General features: G+C 32.4%; 1 protein-coding gene across 1 annotated transcript; it reads left to right on the top strand.

The window, feature by feature from the left end:
- Positions 1 to 4,132: 4,132 nt before the first annotated feature.
- Positions 4,133 to 4,684, top strand: LOC110106964. The gene has a single exon (XM_020837070.1). It carries the CDS (start codon positions 4,133 to 4,135, stop codon positions 4,682 to 4,684), a length of 552 nt encoding a protein of 183 aa, XP_020692729.1.
- The last annotated feature ends 13,439 nt before the right edge of the window (positions 4,685 to 18,123 follow it).

Genomic DNA, 18,123 nt, shown 5'->3' with positions numbered 1-18,123 from the left:
TCTCTACTCTGTTATGATTTAACTATGTATTTGATCTTTGTTTTTATACAAGAATTTAACATGGTATCAGATCTATTGCCTTAGGGCTTTTTTTTTCTTATACTCTACGATTAGAAAGTAAGCAACTCAAGTTACTGCATCTACAATGTCTTCCCCAGCTATACTCATCTTATAGAAACTCAAATCTCATCCTCCCTAAAATTTCTATTGAACAATATCAAAAATATTGTTCATTCCCATTTGTCCACTAACAAATATCCTACATGGAAAGATCAAGTCATCAAAGTTTTTCTAGCAAATGGGTTTCATGGTTTTCTCGATGGCACTACTTTACCTCCTCAAAATTATAACTTAAGTTCTTATCAATCCCGTACACTAAATTCTGAGTATACATTAAAAAACTCATCAATCTAAACTTAATTGTGGCATTGTATTCAATCACCTTCCCCTCTCTTTTCTTATTCTCAATATCCTCAACCTTGAAACCATTCATGTTGTCTGGTTAACCATCGAGAAATGACTACAATCTACAAATTGTTCATGCATACTTTAGCTCAAGATCAAACTACATCATCTTACGATGAAAGACATGATGATGACTCAATATCTTTCACTCATCAAATCCATGGTTGACGTTATCAACGTCGCTGATAGCATTATAGAAATGGAGGATATTATCTTATATACACTTAATGGTTTTCCTGCTACCTATAATACTTTTAAGATAACCATTCACACAAAGTTACAACCTACTAGTTTATTTGATATATACTCCTTACTATGTAGTGAGGAAATCAATTTAAGAACTAAGGTGTTCCAAAAAACTCATCATGTTGATACCTTTGAACCCAATACCTCTCTACACCACAAGGGGATGTAGTCACAGATGACCTTATTCAGTGTTCTTGACCTTGCACTCGTGGAGGAAGAAATCCTTATAGAGGATTCCACACACCGAATAGATCTACTGAATGTTAGATTTGTCTCTCTCGAGGCCACTCTATGGCCACCTACTAGCATCAGGCTAACTTGAGCTTTCAACCATATCCTTCATCATCTCTCTCTGTAATAACGATTTCAACAAATTCAAATTGGTATCAAGACACAAGAGATTTATATCACCTAACTACTGATGCAACTCAACTTCATTCAGCTTAGCCTTAAAATGGTCAAAATTAGATTACCATTGGAAATGGACAGAGCTTGCCCATTGTTACCGCTACACAAGGAATTTTACATGCTCCCTCTCGTAAGCTATTAATGGATTTTAAATCAAGGATTTAAATAACCACTCAACTCTCCTTCAAGGTCATTTCCATAATGTTCTATATCTTATCCCAACAACTTTCTCTACCAATAATACACCTTCAGCTCCATCTACATCTATCATTGCCTCTTCACTTTGGAAAAAGCATCATGGCCATCCAAAATTGTCTACTTCATCAATAATCTGAGTACAACATCCATACAATATTATTATAGTTATTTCTAGTTTATGTAAATCCTGCTACCAATCCAAATGTCATCATATTAGTTTTTCTTTTTCTACTTCTTATGAAAACAAACCTCCTCAAATAGTTCACTCTAATGTATGGGGTGTTGATTCTGGTTGAATCTTGATTAGGTTGTTAAACCTAAGCTAATGTCCCAAGGCTAACCAAGAGGGGGGTGAATTGGTAATTTAAAAATTTACTCTTTGATTTAAATATTGAAATTGTTGATTTACAAAGCAAGTTAATTAACATTTTAATATAAAACTTTTCAACCACAGAATAAGAAACTTGCTAAAAAATAAGCTGCAAAAAAATAAAAGACACAAAGATATATATTGGTTCAGGAAAACACAACCTACATCCACTTCTTGAAGCCTCCCACTTCAGGTATTGCACTATTATCAAAGTGACTCTGCTTTGGCCCCCATAGTAAGGCAGAGAAGCCTTTACAAAACTCTCTTCCCGCAATCCCTAGTGTGGCAGAGAATCATCGTCCTTTCATACCCACAATGTTTTGGTAGAGAACCTTGGTACTTTCACAGCCTCAAAGTGTAGGTAGAGTACTATCGGCTATTCACACTCTCCAAGTGTCGGCAGAGAGCCGTCTTCCTTTCACACCCTCCAAGTGTAGGTAGAGAACCTTCGTCCTTTCACACTTCCCAAGTATCAATAGAGAATTGGATCTTATCCGAAGATCTTCTCACGAGCAATCTAGAAAGGCAAAAGGAAGAGTGATAACTACAATTACAAGGAGATCATTACCTTTGAAAATAAGGAGATTACAAAAAAAATCATAATTGATAAAAACATTGAGGAGAAACAGAATTATGTAGAGAAAACTGAATTGAACATGGTTCAAATGTGTGATTCAGCTGATAGAGAACCTGTATGCCTGAGTAATGAAGAAGCTGGCTCGTTTAAAGAACAAACTAGGAACAATCTGATGAATGCTTGGCAAAAGAAATCCCATAGGAGGATTTCCGATTATGACTGGAATTTTGTTGTTGTATTTCTGAAGATGGTTCAACAATTCAATTGTATGAAGAAAAAGTTTTGGAAAATACCAAAACTTTACAAAAGGCTTTAATGATTAAAGCATTTGGAGAGAATGTCTCTTCATTTATGGTGAATTCTGAACTAAGGAGATAGTGGTCACAAATGGGCAATTTTAAGCTTACTTCGCTTGGAAATGGATGGTGCTTGAGCTTATTTGAAAATGAGGAGGCTGTGGAGTCAGTTCTTGGTAATGGTCCCAGGTATGTGAAGGGGAACATTATTGGAGTGGATAGATGGAGCCATTCTTTTTCTCCCAATTCATTGAAAGGTCTAGCTGCACAAGTTTGGGTAAGAATGCCAAACTTACCTCTTCATTGTTGGGACCCTATAAATGTTTGTAGGATTGCTTCAAAGGTTGGTAAACCATATTTAATTGATGAAAATATGTTTCAATGGGGGAGAATTTGCAAGGATATGTGTTCACATAATGCTTGAAGAAGCTCTACCTCTTAAAGTTTGGATAGAATGAAATTCTGGCAAATTTTATGAGAAATTGGAATCTGAAAAGATTCCTAATATTTGTTTTAGTTGTGGTAAAATTGGTCATGACCAAATCAATTACCATCAAAAGATTGCTGTGCAGGCCTCTAAAAGCCTAGGTGCAACTGAAAGCTGTGTAAAGAATCCTTGTGTTATTGCAAGCAATGAAATATTGGCTGAAGCTGGTACTACTACAGAAGATAGTGGATATGGACCATGGATCCATGTAAGATATGGAAGGAAAAATTCTAATGGGAATGATTTTCGTGGAAAGATGAATTTTGTAGATAAGACTCCAAACAAGATGATGTTGAATTAGGGGAACAAACAATCATATAGAAAGAAGACTGTTGATATTAGAAAAACTTTTGAAATAGAAAAGTTAATTGGTCCTATTGTTTCTGAACAGGATAAGGAAAAATCTCTAGAAATTGTTGAACCTGGAGAAGTTATTGAAGCTCAAGACATTCAAAAGGCAAATAATTTTTCAGTTCTTACAAGTCTGGTGGGGGAAGATGTTTTGAAAACAGGTGTAAAAGTGATACATGGAATAGAGGACATTGAAGTAAATGATGAGACACAGATTGTCAAGCCATTTTTTAATCCTAAGGTGAATAATGAAGCATGTTCTACTAAAGAATGTGAAGGTAATAATAATGAAGTTTTCAGTGAAGTTGGTTCTTCAAACATCAGAAGTAAGCTTGCCAAGGAGCTTAGAAGAGTTGGATCTGTTAAGCTGCTACCAAGAGGGAGGAAATTTGAAAATGACTTGAAGGAAAAAAAGGGAAGCTCTTCCCTTTTTGTCTCATAAATGACTTCAATTATGTTTTGGAATTGTAGAGGAGCCAATAAAAAGGGGCTTCTCTATATTTGAGGGAGATAGTGAAAGAGAATAATGTTTTTTTTTTGTTGGGCTATTAGAAACAAAAGTTTCAAACTTCAGCAATAATGATATTTCCAGCCTCATTGGGAATGATTGGAAGCTTGTTCAAGTACCTACTATTGGTTTATCTGGAGGGATTTTGATATTATGGAAGTGTAAGCAAGCTTCATTTAATTACTTATTTGCTTCGAATCAATTTATCATTGGTGATCTCGAAGTCATGAAGATGGGAAAGTGGAGAATAGCCATGGTGTATGGTGGTAGAGAACTGGCTTATAGAAGAATTTTATGGGATAATCTGGAGGAGTTTTGCTCTAACAGTAATCCTGTAATTGTTGGGGGTGATTTTAATTATATTTTGGCTAATGAAGATAAAAGAGGAGGAAGACCATTTCGGTTCTCTCAAGGAGCTAGAGAAATGAGCTCATTCTTAGCAAGATGTGACCTTCATGAAGCAAATATTGTTGGACCAATATTCACTTGGTGCAATAATAAGAATGGTAATGCTAGAATTCTTGAGAGGTTCGATAGATGCTATGTGAATCCGATTGTTTTGCACTTCAATCGGATATTGGTGAGACATTTGACAAGGGTTGCTTCAGACCATTGTCCTATCATATTGAATTTTTTGGATGCTAATTTTGCAGCTTACAAAATAATAAGATTTGAGAAAGTTTGGGCTTCTTATCCGGATTCTATTGGAATTGTTAAAGCAACTTGGTCTAAAAAGATTAATGGAGATTATGCTCATGTGTTGAATCTTAAATTTTGAAGATCTATGAAGGCTCTATTTTATTGCAGTAGAGCTACATTCAAACAGTTTGAACAACAAAAAGTTTCCCTGAAATCCAAAATTCTGGAGCTACAATCCAAGGAGGCGGAGATAGGATGGCTGACGGAAGAAGAAATCTTTATTCTTAGATCTCATGTTGGAAATTTGAATTCAGTATTGGCTAGAATGAATACCTAGTGGAATCAATGAGCAAAGATAAGGTGGATGAAGGGAATTGACACTAATACAAGTTTTTTTCACTCATTTGCATTAGCAAGGAAGAACTCAAACTGTATATTTAAAATTATAAATGAAGATGGAGCAACCATTGAGGATCTGAAGCTCATTTATGAAGCTTTTCTGAATTTTTTCAGCAAAAAATGGAATAGAAGAGAGGGTGATCTTGAAGAAAGTCCTTGTACCAGTAAAATGATTGTTGAGGAGGATAGAAGAAGTTTAAATAGAGATCTTTCTATGGAAGAATTGGAAAATGTTGTATTACAGACTAATGATAGTATTACTCCTCGAAATGATGGAGTTATTTATTCCTTCATGAAGGTTTATTGGAATTATTAGGATTGACTGTTGGTGTGCAGTTAATCAATTCCTTGAAATGAGAAGAATGAATCTTGAATGGAAATAAATTCTTTTAGTTCTCATTCCAAAAGTGGTGGTTCCTTCTTTACCAAGCCATTATAGACCTATCAGTTTATGTAGGTCTATTTATAAGGTGCTTGCTAGAATTTTATTGAATAGAATGAAAAACATTATTCATAAAGTAGTGTTGGTGGAGCAAGCTACTTTTATCAATGGAAGAGCAATGGGAGATCATATTCTACTGGCTCAGGAGACTTTTCAAAAATTTAAAAATTCTAAATGTTTGAAAGGCTTGGTTTCTTTTAAAGTTAATTTAGAGAAAGCCTATGATATCATGAGTTGGAATACTCTAAAAGGTGTTTTAAAAAAATTTTGGTGCAGCGGTGTGGGGCAGCAAACAGCTTTCATTGGCTGGTAAAATGTTGTTGATCAAAACAACTTTACTCTCTATCTCAAATTTTTATTGCACTTTTTCATTAGTTCTTAAAAGCTTTATAAAAGATGTAGAAAAGCTTTGCCGTCAGTTTATCTAGAACAAACAAGATGGGGAGTTTGGTTTGCATTATGTCAGCTGGAACAATTTGTGCAAACCATTGGACCAAGGAGGAAGAGGTATTTTATCTTGTGTGGAAAATGTGGATTCTTTAAGAGCTAAGTTAGTTTGGAGAGTTCTTCAGGATGAGGGGTCTTTGCTGTTTCAAATGCTAAACCAAAAGTATGGAAATTGGAGAGATGACTATGTCTCTGCAGCGGTAACTTCATCTACATGTAAAATTCTATCCAGTGTAAAAAAGGCGTTAAAATCTGTAGTAAAGTGGGAAGTTACAAATGGTTTCTCTATCAACATCTTGGAGGACATTTTGATCTTGGATAAAAAATTAAGCTCAAGGCCAACTTTTGTTTCAGTTCAAATTATGGAGGGTGAAATGGTGGATTGCTTAATTGCAAATGGTAATTGGAATAATTTGAAACTTAAGTAGTTTTTTGGGGAGGAACTTTGTAATGTAATTATGAAGATTGAGATTCATATAAATCAAGATAATGACAGACTGTAGTTAATCCATCAGCTTTCGGGAGTTTCATTTTCTTCACTGATTTACAAAAATTCAGTGGTGTAGGAGCATAATTGTAAGTTCTGGGAATGTTTTAAAAAAGAAAAACTGATCTCAAGGGTTGAAGGCTTTTGGTGGAGGTTGTTCATCAAGGCCTTACTAACTTTTGAATTCTTGTATCAGAGAAAACTCCAGGATAAGTTTTGTTGTCCAAGAGGTTGTTGAAATATTGAAGATGTTGATCATATCTCGGTATCTTGTACTAAATTCAAGAATGTTATTCAAAACTTGAATAAATAAGGATTTCAATTCAGAATTTTTGATTCATTTCAATCATGTTGGAGATGAATGGAAGAAAATCAAAGCAAAGAAAGTTTCATGGTTAATATGTATTGCAATGCAGTATATTTAACTTGGAATTCCATAAACAAATTGATTCATTTGAAATTAGAAGATTGTTCACTGCTCTTAGCTTCTAATGCAGTAAGTATGGCCTCCATTTCTTTTATGAATGATGGAAAATTGGGTCACTGGGGTACGAATCGGTAGTCTAGACTGTTAAATAATTGGTACCCTCCTCCTCCCAATTGGATAAAAATTAATGTTGATGCTTCCTTATTAAGAAATTACAAAGCCGACATTGGTGGTGTTGTCAAAGATAGTAAAGGAAGATTCATTTTGGCATATGGACATTCTTGTATACATTGGGATATTGCTTCTCTTGAGCTTTTTTCAGTTCAGTTTATAAGGGAAATCAAGAAGGATTGGTTATAAGATTATCAAGGAGTTATTATTGAAGGAGACAACTACAATGTTATCAAATTTCTGCAAGGATTGGAAGGAAAGTGGAAAGATGATCTTAATACTTTTAAAAGATCATAAATTTATTTTTTTTAATTAGGTAAATAGAGAATGTAATAAGCTAGCTAATTTATGTGCTAGTTATGCCATCTGTAATAATTTTTGTTGGGAGGATTTAACCTCTAATAAGATTCCTTCCTTGTTCTTTAACATGTTAATGGAGGAATCTAGAGTTTCTAGTTGTTTATAATTAGTTTGCTTTGGTTAATAAAAACATTTAGCCTTGTGCTTCTTAAAAAAAAAAAAACCTTGTAAACACTTTACACTCTATATGCAAGAAATCTCTCTCAAACACTCTCTCACACTCTCTCCTTCTATTACCCTTGAAAAATAACATAGACAAGACTTTGTCATGTCAGTTTTAGTGGACCTTTTATACAAAAGACATGAAAAATCATCCAGAAAACTAAAATTTTCAATTTAGAGCGTACACTATCATACAGTACGATCGTATGTTTGTACGTACGAATAGTTCAAATATAATTGCGTACGAACCTATTAAGAATCGGTACAAAATCATTTTATACCCGATCATCATCCGCTATAAACTAAGTTCGTCCGAGAAGAACAGTTAGAAAATTAAATTTCATCTTTATAAAATGTCAGGACGAAATGAGCGAGAACAGAATAGAGATATTCATCATGGTACGAACATTAATATCATCCTTTACGATCTTCGTCCGAGGACATACCAGAGGCGTTCATCCTAGTATGAAATTAAATATGTTCCCGTACGATCTTTGTCTGAAGACAAAACAGAGGCATTCATCCATATACAAAATTAAATATTGTCCTCTACGATCTTCTTCCGAGGACAAAATAGATGCATTCGCCCCAATACAAAATTAAATATCATCCCATACGATCTTCATTCAAAGATAAAATAGAGGCGTTTGTCCCTGTACTAAATTAAGTATTGTCCATTAAGATCTTTATTTGAGGAATAAACAGAGGCGTTCATCCCTGAACAAAATTAAATATCATCCCGTATGAACCACACTTAGAAAAAATAATTTCATTTATGTTTCTTCAATTACTTGTTGGGGAAAAATAACTGATCAGATCATCCCGTATGAAGTGATATCATACAGTATGATCAGTTTAAAAATATGATTTTTAAAACTCTCCTCTGGTGTGTGTGTGCTCAGTTACTCAATTAGAATTACACTCTCTAAGACTGAATAAAAAAAATACATACTTCAAACATAATAAACTCTAAACTGATCTTGATTTGAAATCTTCAATAATCCGGAGTATGATTTCCCTGAAATGTTAGTACACACAATAGCAAAACAATTTTTCCAAAATATATTAGGAGAAATAATAATCAAATCAATTATATTTGAAATCATCAAAAAAAGAGAAGTTGCAAGAATATCAAACATGCAAAACTAAGTAGCAACTATCTAAACAATCTCCCCCTCTTTGATCATGAAAAAATAATTATTATTTGAATAAAATTAAAAATCCTAAATTTTACCTTAACTCCCTCTAAATGAATAAACATGTGAATATAATTTTTTTTTTATTAAAAACAAATCAATTTTTTTAATTTTTATGTTTTAAAAACACACAAAGTGAACACAAAGCAAGGAACAAAAATAAAATACTGAACACTATGAATAAAGCAAAAATAAAAAACAATATAAGAAATAAGACAAAAAATAATACAAGAAACAAGGCAAGAAACAATAAAATGCAAATACAAAATAATTTAAAGCAAAATAATATTTTGTCCCCCTTTTTGACAACAGCGAAAAGAGAAGAAGAAAAATAAAAGAAATATAAGAAGTCATTTGAGAAACTTTTGGTAATTGATATTGAAAGAGATTGATTTATAGTTACAATAAAAAGATTAATGTTTATTAGAGAAAAATAAAGATTCCTAACATTTAAATTAAAATATAACATAGACAAGATAAATATATCAAGGTCATGAAACAATCTTGATAATTAGATAAGAAAAAATAATTGTAATAGTGATGAAATGAAGATTAATTAAAGTCAAATTCCAATACAAAATATAATTAAATATTAGATTAATTTGAAATTGAAAATCAAATGATAAAGGAAAGTATATTATCAATATATTTATTTGGTGACATTGCACATCTTTTCAATATTTGTGGCACACTTTGTGCATCTTTTAGTATTTATGCTAATTTTGTGTCTCTTTTCAATTTGCGAATCATTGCACATTCTTTATATTTTTATACACTTGTATATTTCTCTATTTTTATTTGATCTTTACAAAATCAATAATCTAAAAATTCAAACTTCTCTAAGTATAAAGATAATTATATTGAAAAGATAAATAAAAGGATAATAAGACATCAAAATTATAATAATAATATTAAAATTGTGTATGCCTAAAAAGAATATGAAATTGATAGCCTCAACGTAATCGAGTTATAAATTAACTTATATTTTTGAAAAATTAAATTTTCTAATGAAGTTAATTTTTGTATTGCTGATCATATTATAACACCTTTTTAGATAAATTAAGTTAGGATTATCATATAGGCAAACTAACATTTCAAACAAAGAATAAAATCAACTAAACAAAGAAAGATATATTTTATTGATATCAAATAATTGTAGAAATACATTGATGCTCAGATGATATCAATACCACCACAACATAACATCAAAAATAAAAACAAAAAAAAAGGATAATAAAAAAATAATATAAAAGTTACTAAGGACTAGCAAAGATAATACATAAGAAGTACAACTATATATTTGAGTGGCCCTGGTCTGGAGGAGGTGCTTTGTTGAATATAGAAAATAGTTATTCATCATAGCCACGTTGGTGTTCACCGAGTTGAACTGACCTCGAATCCAACCCATGTCCTATTGGTACTGTGCATCTTGCTTATTTAGATGAACCTGAATTTGATCAAAGCATTGAACAAAATGACTCTCTAGTCTGTCAAAGCGCTGGACCATTTCATATAAATTAGGTCCATGAATAAGCGTAGGTGCAGGTGCAAGTACTCCCCCTTCTCCCTTAGAATCCTCACTTATATCATCTCTCCCAGAAAGTGTTTGAAATGAAGCATCAGTGAAAAAGATAGGCATTTCAAATTAAGGATAAGGATGAACAGGATTGTACTTCTTCTCAAGGATATAGGTCACTAGGTTTCCTAAAGAAATGTTCTTCTTCCGCTTATATAAGACATGTCCAATTTCAAAAAGCCTGTGAATATAATCAATAATAAGTTGGGCTTCATCAATTGGTTTTCCAGTCATGATAAGATAAGTGACAGTGGACAGAAGAGGAGTAATATTAATACGGTCATCACCTTTAGGAATTATGGAGGTTCTAAGGACATGCTAGATGATCCTTGTATTTTGGTTCAAAGTAGAGACCCTAGGAAAATGACATACTTGTTTAATACCTCTAATAATTTTATTTATTTCAGTCCAATCAAATTTAGATGTCAAAGTCAAAGTGTGGGCTCTAATTCCTTGAGTCCTTAAGTGCAAAATTGTTCCCAAATCTTCCTTAATTATTTCAACATGCTTCTTTAGAACATACGAACATATCCTAATTTGATTAGTACTAAAGGTCATGTTGGCTAGAAAGTAGTGAAATGTTTCCTTGTTATAGGAGTGAATCAGGGTCAGGATAAAAGCAAATTGGGTGGCAGCGAAAAGAAGCATCACTTGGAAGTGAATATCCTCTTTAAGAAGGACTCTAGAGGGTATAATTTTTACAAAAACAAACCTAGGAAAATAATCCTCGTTAGCCCTAGAGAGAAAGTTGTCATCTCCAGCCCTAGAAGATGGACCCTTAATGAGTCTACCCCCCTTGCTAGAACTGGCCATTGCTAAGATTTGAAGGATTGGAGAAGGTTATTGAAGTGAATGAAAATGAATTCTAAACCCCACCTATTTAAAGAAAAAATGACCTTCCGTACGTATGAAAAGAGGTTCGTACAGTACGATACATGGGTTCGTACGGTCGAAAAGAAATTTTGTATGTACGATCGAATACGTTCAAAATGAAATGACTTTTTGTAATCATGCAAGTTACAAGGCATCCTTTCGTACAAGCTTTTTGACCATACGATTGTACATATGAGTAGGTGTTCATACAGGATGATTGATTATTTAAGATCGTTTTAATGACGGATAGATTTATCCCCCATATTTAATGACATGTGGTTTGTACATACAAACTATGGGTTCGTACGTACGATCAGTTATAATAATTTATTTTGATCGTATAACCGTCAAGGTGCATGCATATGAATGAATACACATCATTCAGGATGATCGAGGAATTGTATAGTATGATATGTATTGGAAAAATAAAACTATATGCAATTAGTCCAAACCAATAATTGACATGCTACAAAATTCATACGGGACAAAAATAATTTTATACAGTATGAATATAACACTTAGGAAAATTTGTACGATTGAAAAAAAATATGAAATATGATGTGAAAACATTTCAAAATCATAGAAAACACAAAAACATAAAATCACAAACATAAATAAGCACTTAAAATATAAAAATAGAAAACACACAAAGACACATGTCAAGTTTGCAGAAGATTTTTAATTAACCATTGAGGTCAATCACATCAAGCCTTATTCTTAATGTGCTAAAGGTATCAAAGGCTAGTGATTTTTTAAAAATATCTGCAAGTAAATTTTTAGTTGAAATATGATTCAGTTCAATTTCTCCTTCGGATATATGATCCCTTATGAAATGATGCATTATGTCTATATGTTTGGTTCTAAAAAGTTGAATATGATTCTTTGAAATACAAATGACACTAGTGTTATCACAATAGTTTGGAACTGTGCCTATTAAAATTACAAAGTTAATCAATTATTGTTTCAACCAAAGAACTTGTGCCACACAACTTTCTAAGGCAATGTATTCAGCTTCAGCAGTAGATAGGGCTATGGAATTCTATTTTCTACAGGACCAAGAAACTAAAGAATTTCCAATAAATTGACATGCTCTAGATGTACTCTTTTTATCAACCCTAAAACCTACAAAGTGAATTTAAATATCCAATTATTTCAAATGAAGAGCTAAACTTAGGATACCAAATCCTTAAGTTCTGAGTTCCCAAGAGATATCTCAAAATCCTTTTCACTGTTGTCAAATGTGATTCTTTTGGATCTGATTTAAATCTAATACACAAATAAAAACTGAACATAATATCGAGTCTGCTAGTAGTTAAGTAAAGCAATGATCCAATTATTCCCCTAAATTTCTTTTGATCAACTTATTTTCCCTTTGGGTCCTTGTCCAACTGAATTGAGAAACTCATAGGTGTACTAATAGGTTTAGCATTATCTATTTCATACTTTTTGAGGATATCCTTAACAAACTTCGACTGACTAAGAAATATTCCCTTATTAATTTGCTTAATGCTAAAGCCTAAAAAGTAACTTAAATCTCCCATTAGGCTCATCTCAAATTCACTACTCATTGTTTTAGAAAAATCATCACAATGATTTTTATTAGTAGAAGTAAAGATGATATTATCAACATAAATTTATACAATGAGTATATTCTCTTCCAATTTCTTCATAAAGAGAGTGGTGTCCACACTTTCTTTTTCAAAAGCTATCTCAATTAGTAAAGTGCTCAACCTCTCATACCAAGCCCTAGGTGCCCCATACAATGCCTTTTTCAATTTAAAAATATGATTTGGGTATTTTGAATTTTTAAAACCTGGAGGTTGTTTAACATAAATATACTCTTGAATTATCCTATTTAAAAAAGCACTTTTAACATCAATTTGAAATAATTTTAATCCTTTAAAACAGGCAAAGGCCAACAAAACCCAAATTACTTCAAGTCTCGCTACAAGGGCAAACATCTCCTTAAAATCAATCTCTTTAATCTGATTATACCCTTTAGCAACTAATTTAGCCTTATTTATAACAATAAATCCCGAGTCATTCATTTTATTCTTGAATACACACATAGTACAACCTACACTTTGATCCTTGAGCCTTGCAATTAATTCCCAAATGTCATTTCTCACAAATTGATTTAGTTCTTCTTACATTGCTAAAATCCAAAATTCATCTAAAAGTGTTTGATTTATAATTATGGGTTCTATCTTTGAAATAAATGTAGAATGATTGACTTCTTTGCGCAGTCCACACCTAGTCATAACACCCTCACTAGGTTCACCTAAAATCAATTCCTTAGAGGGGTTTCTAGAAAATTTCAAATCTCTAGGCAACGGGTTTTTTAACTCCAATTTTTCTTTCAAATTAACTTTCTCAATCCTTTGGGAGTTAATTTCTATTTCATCCTCATCCATATTTGTATTTTCCAAAATTCCAGATTCATCAATTGTAATATGTATGGTCTGTTCAATTACCAAAGTTCTTTTGTTAAATACTCTATAAGATTTTCCAACACTAGAGTATCCAAGAAAAATTCCTTCATCTCAATTTGGATCAAATTTTCTAAGACAAATTTTCCATTATTATGTATGAACACCTTATATCCAAAAACATACAAATATGATAAATTAGGTGTTCTTCCTTTAAGAAGCTCATATGGTATTTTATTTAATTTCAATCTAATATTCACCCTGTTTAGATTATAACATGCAGTGCTAACCGCTTCAGCCCAAAAATATTTAGAAAGTGAATATTCGGCCAACATGGCTTGAGCGACTTCTATTAATGTTTAATTCTTTCTTTTGACTATCCCATTCTGTTAAGGGATTCTAGGTGCAAAAAAATTGTTATCAGTTCCTTTCTCTTTATAAAAATCCTCAAATTTTTCATTTTTAAATTCAACACTATGATCACTTTGAATAGTTAAAATCTCACATCCTAGTTTCCTCTGAATACAAGTCAAAAAGACTCTAAATTCCTTAAATAAATCACTCTTATGATATAATAATTTAACCCAAGTGAATCTAGAAAAGTCATCTACAATCATAAATCTTTATACATTCCCTCATAGACTTATAGTTCCAATTGGTTCAAAAAGATCCATATGTAAAATCTCAAAAGGTTTACTAGTTATAAGATCCTTATTAGACTGAAAATAGGACTTCACCTATTTTCCTAATTTACATGCATCGCAAAGGCGATCTTTAGTAAAGTCTAGTTTTTGTATACCTCTAACTTAATCCTTTTGTGAAATTTTCTTAAGGTTTTTTAAGCTAGAGTGACAAAGTCTCCTATGCTATAGCCATGATTCATCAAAAATAATTTTTAAGTAAAAAGAATTAGGAGTTTTTATACAATTTAAATCTAGTATATAAACATTATTTACCCTTAAACCATACAAAACATCATTACCATTTAGGCTTAAAATGTAGCTAGTAGGAAAAAAGTTTACACTGTATCCTTTATCACATAGCTAGCTAATACTTAATATATTATGCTTTAAGCCTTCTACAAGCAGTACATTCTCTATGAAAAAAAATTGCAGGTTTCCAATCATACCTGATCCAACCACCTTCCTAGTGTTGTTATCTCTAAGTGTAACCCTGCCTCCACTTCTGGCTTCTAGCGATATAAATTGCTTTGTGTCTCCAGTCATATGCTTTGAGCAACCGGTGTCTAGGTACCAAATGCTCTCACAAGGCCTTATATGAGAGTGTGCCTGCAAAACTATCAAATGTTAGACTTGGGAACCCAAACAAGTTTGGGTTCTCCTTTTGACAATTTAAAAATAGATGCATATATGATATGTCTAGGTTTAAACATCTTAGGTTTTCACACTAAATGAGTTTTCCTATACAAAGTATAAGTGTGTGCTATATGTCCAAACATGCCACAAGAATAACATTTTACTCTAAGAAATGAATTTCTCAATCTTCTATAATTACTCTGTCTCTTTCTAGGTTGTATAAATTTTGGACACAAAATAAGATTAGTAAAATCTTCAAGTGTTGGTGGTTTTCTATTTTCCTCAAGAGCTTTACTTTCAATTGAAGAAATGTGTTTAAATCTTTTAACACATTATTATTATAATTCAAATAATACTCTTTGTTTTTTTATTCATCCTTAAAAGTCTTTAATTCATTTTCCAATTGAGCATAGGATGATTTTAAGCTCTCATTCTCATTATCCAAGTTATCAAATTCATCAAGTAAGTTCATGTGGTTATTATCTATCAATGCATTATCTTTCCTAAGGATTTCACATTATTTTTGCAATTCTTGTATTTCAAGATTTAGACTAGCATGCATTTTCTTAAGCTTCATATATGCATCATGAATCCTTTCAGAAACTTCTAACAATTCAGCAAAGGTTAAGCTTATCGGCCATTAAGCATAAGTTGGTGACTTCCTCCTTTCAATTTCTGATGAAACCGAAGTCGAGTCCGCCCAAAAAGCTCTTTGGAATATCTTCTTGCCCTTCTTCACATTTGTTTTCTCCTTTACCTTCTCCTTGCTAGGGGTGGCTTTTAGGTTTGGGCATTTTGACTTTATATGTCCAGGTTTCCTATACTCATAGCAAATCACATCATTAAAAAAATTAACTTTCTATTAAACTTACCTCTATTCCACTGTTCGCATCTCCTCTCCTTCTTTTTAAGAAAGGTTTTGAATTGTCTAGTCATTAAAGCTATGTCATCCTCATCCTTTGGTTATGATAGATCACTCTCTAACTCCTCCCCTTTTAGTGCAATTCTCTTCTCCTTTTGATGCTCACCTACATCAACCTTCCTTTGACTCACTCCTTGCTTATAGGCAATTAGTGAACCAAGAAGATTATCAATAGAGTAAACATTTAAATCTTTAGATTCTATAATTGTAGTTATTTTAGCATCATATACAGTTGGCAAATAATAAAGAATTTTTTTAATTATTTCAGCATTCATTAGTTCCCTTCCCAATGCTTGTAAAGAAGTGATAATTTGAGTAAATATTATATATATTTTAGAAATAGATTCATTTGGTTTCATATAAAACAATTCATAATTATGTAACAAGATGTTCAGTCTAGATTGCTTTACTTCATTTGTCCCTTCATAAGTAATACAAAGTCTATCCCATGTATCCTTTCCACTTTTACAAGTGGAAACCCGTATGTAGTCTTCTGACATAAGTACATAAAAGAAAATGTTTAAAAACTTTGTATTTAGTTGTGCTAAGTTATGTTGTTCTATAGTCCAATCTGCAAAGGGTGTTTCAACTCTAATACCATCAACTAATCTAGTTGGTTTTGTATACCCTTCTTAAACTAAGATCCACATATGATAATCTAGTGACTGTAAAAATGTTGACTTGTGTGTTTTCCAAAAATCAAAAGGGATGTTGTCAAACAAAGGAGGTCTAGTGATCGAATACCCTTCAGGTGTGTTATGGTTTCCAAAAGTAGCCATGTTTGTTTATAAAAAAATAGTATAAACTTATGGTTTTGAAACAAAGCTAAGATACCACTTATTGATTCTTGTTGAATCTCGATTAGGTTGTTAAACCTAAGCTAATGTCCCAAGGCTAACCAAAAGGTGGGGGGGGGGGGTGAATTGGTAATTTAAAAAAAATTTATTCAATTTAAATATTGAAATCATTAACTTACGAAGCAAGTTAATTAAAGTTTTTGAAATTAAACTTTTGAACCATAGAATAAGAAACTTGCAGAAAAATATTCTACGAAAAAATAAAAGACAAAAAGATTTATAGTGGTTCAGTTAAATACGACCTACATCCACTCTCTAAAGCTTCCCACTTAAGGTATTGTACTATTACCAAAGTGACTCTCCTTTAACCCCCATAATAAGGCAGAGAAGCCTTTATAAAACTCTCTTCCACCAATCCCCAGTGTGCTAAAGAACCGTCATCCTTTCAGAACCTCCAAGTGTAGGTAGAGAACCTTCGTCCTTTTATACCCTCCAAGTGAAGGTAGAGTACATTTGGCTATTCACACTCTCCAAGTATTGGTAGAGAATTGTCAGTCTTTCACACCCTCTAGGTTTAGGCAGAGAACCTTCATCCTTTCACACTTTCTAAGTGTCGGTAGAGAACTGGATCTTATCCGAAGATCTTCTCATGAGCAATCTAGAAAGATAAGAGGAAGAGTGATAAACATAATTATAAGGAGATCCTAACCTTGTAGTAACCTTGGGAGAACTTCACACTCCACATGCAAGAATCTCTCCCAAACACTCTCTCACACTCTCTCCTTCAATTGCCCTTGAAAAATCACGTAAACAAGACTTTCTCATGTTAGTTTCAGTAGACCTTTTATACAAAAGACATGAAAAACTGTACAAAAAATTGAATTTTTCAATTTAGAGCATACACAATCGTATAGTATGATTGTATATTTGTACGTATGAGCAGTTCAAATATAGTTGCATATGAACAAATTTTGAATTAGTATGAAATCATTTTGTACCTAATCATCTTTCGGTATGAACTAAGTTCATCTAGGATGAACAATTAGAAAATTAAATTTTATTTGTATGAAACGTCAGTATAAAATGAGCGAGAAAAGAACAGAGGCATTCATCCTGGTACGGACATAAATATCATCCCATACTATCTTCATCCAAGAATAAAATAGAGGTGTCCGTCCTTGTAAGAAATTAAATATCATCCCGTATGATCTTTGTTCGAGGGAAAAATAGAAGCATTCATCCCTATACAAAATTAAATATATTCCCGTGCGATCTTCTTCTAAGGACAAAAAAGAGGCATTCGTCCCTGTACGAAATTAAATATCATCCCATACGATCTTCGTTCAAGGACAAAACAGAGGCGTTCATCCCTATACAAAATTAAATTTCGTCCCATACGATCTTTGTTCAAGGACAAAATAGAGGCGTTCGTCCCTGTACAAAATTAAATATCATCCCATACGAACTATACTTAGAAAAAATAATTTAATTTTTGTTCGTTCCATTACTCTTTGGGGAAAAATAACCGATCAGATCATCCTGTACGAAGTGATATCGTACAATATGATCAGTTT

This window comes from Dendrobium catenatum, unplaced genomic scaffold, assembly GCF_001605985.2.
Source record: "Dendrobium catenatum unplaced genomic scaffold, ASM160598v2 fragScaff_scaffold_1554, whole genome shotgun sequence".
NCBI classification, from domain to species: Eukaryota; Viridiplantae; Streptophyta; class Magnoliopsida; order Asparagales; family Orchidaceae; genus Dendrobium; species Dendrobium catenatum.
This window is presented reverse-complemented; position numbering and strand designations above follow the sequence as displayed.

Bases quoted from the DNA above. Each gene is read 5' to 3' on its own strand.
- LOC110106964 (XM_020837070.1), top strand. From the start codon at position 4,133: ATGAAGATGGGAAAGTGGAGAATAGCCATGGTGTATGGTGGTAGAGAA.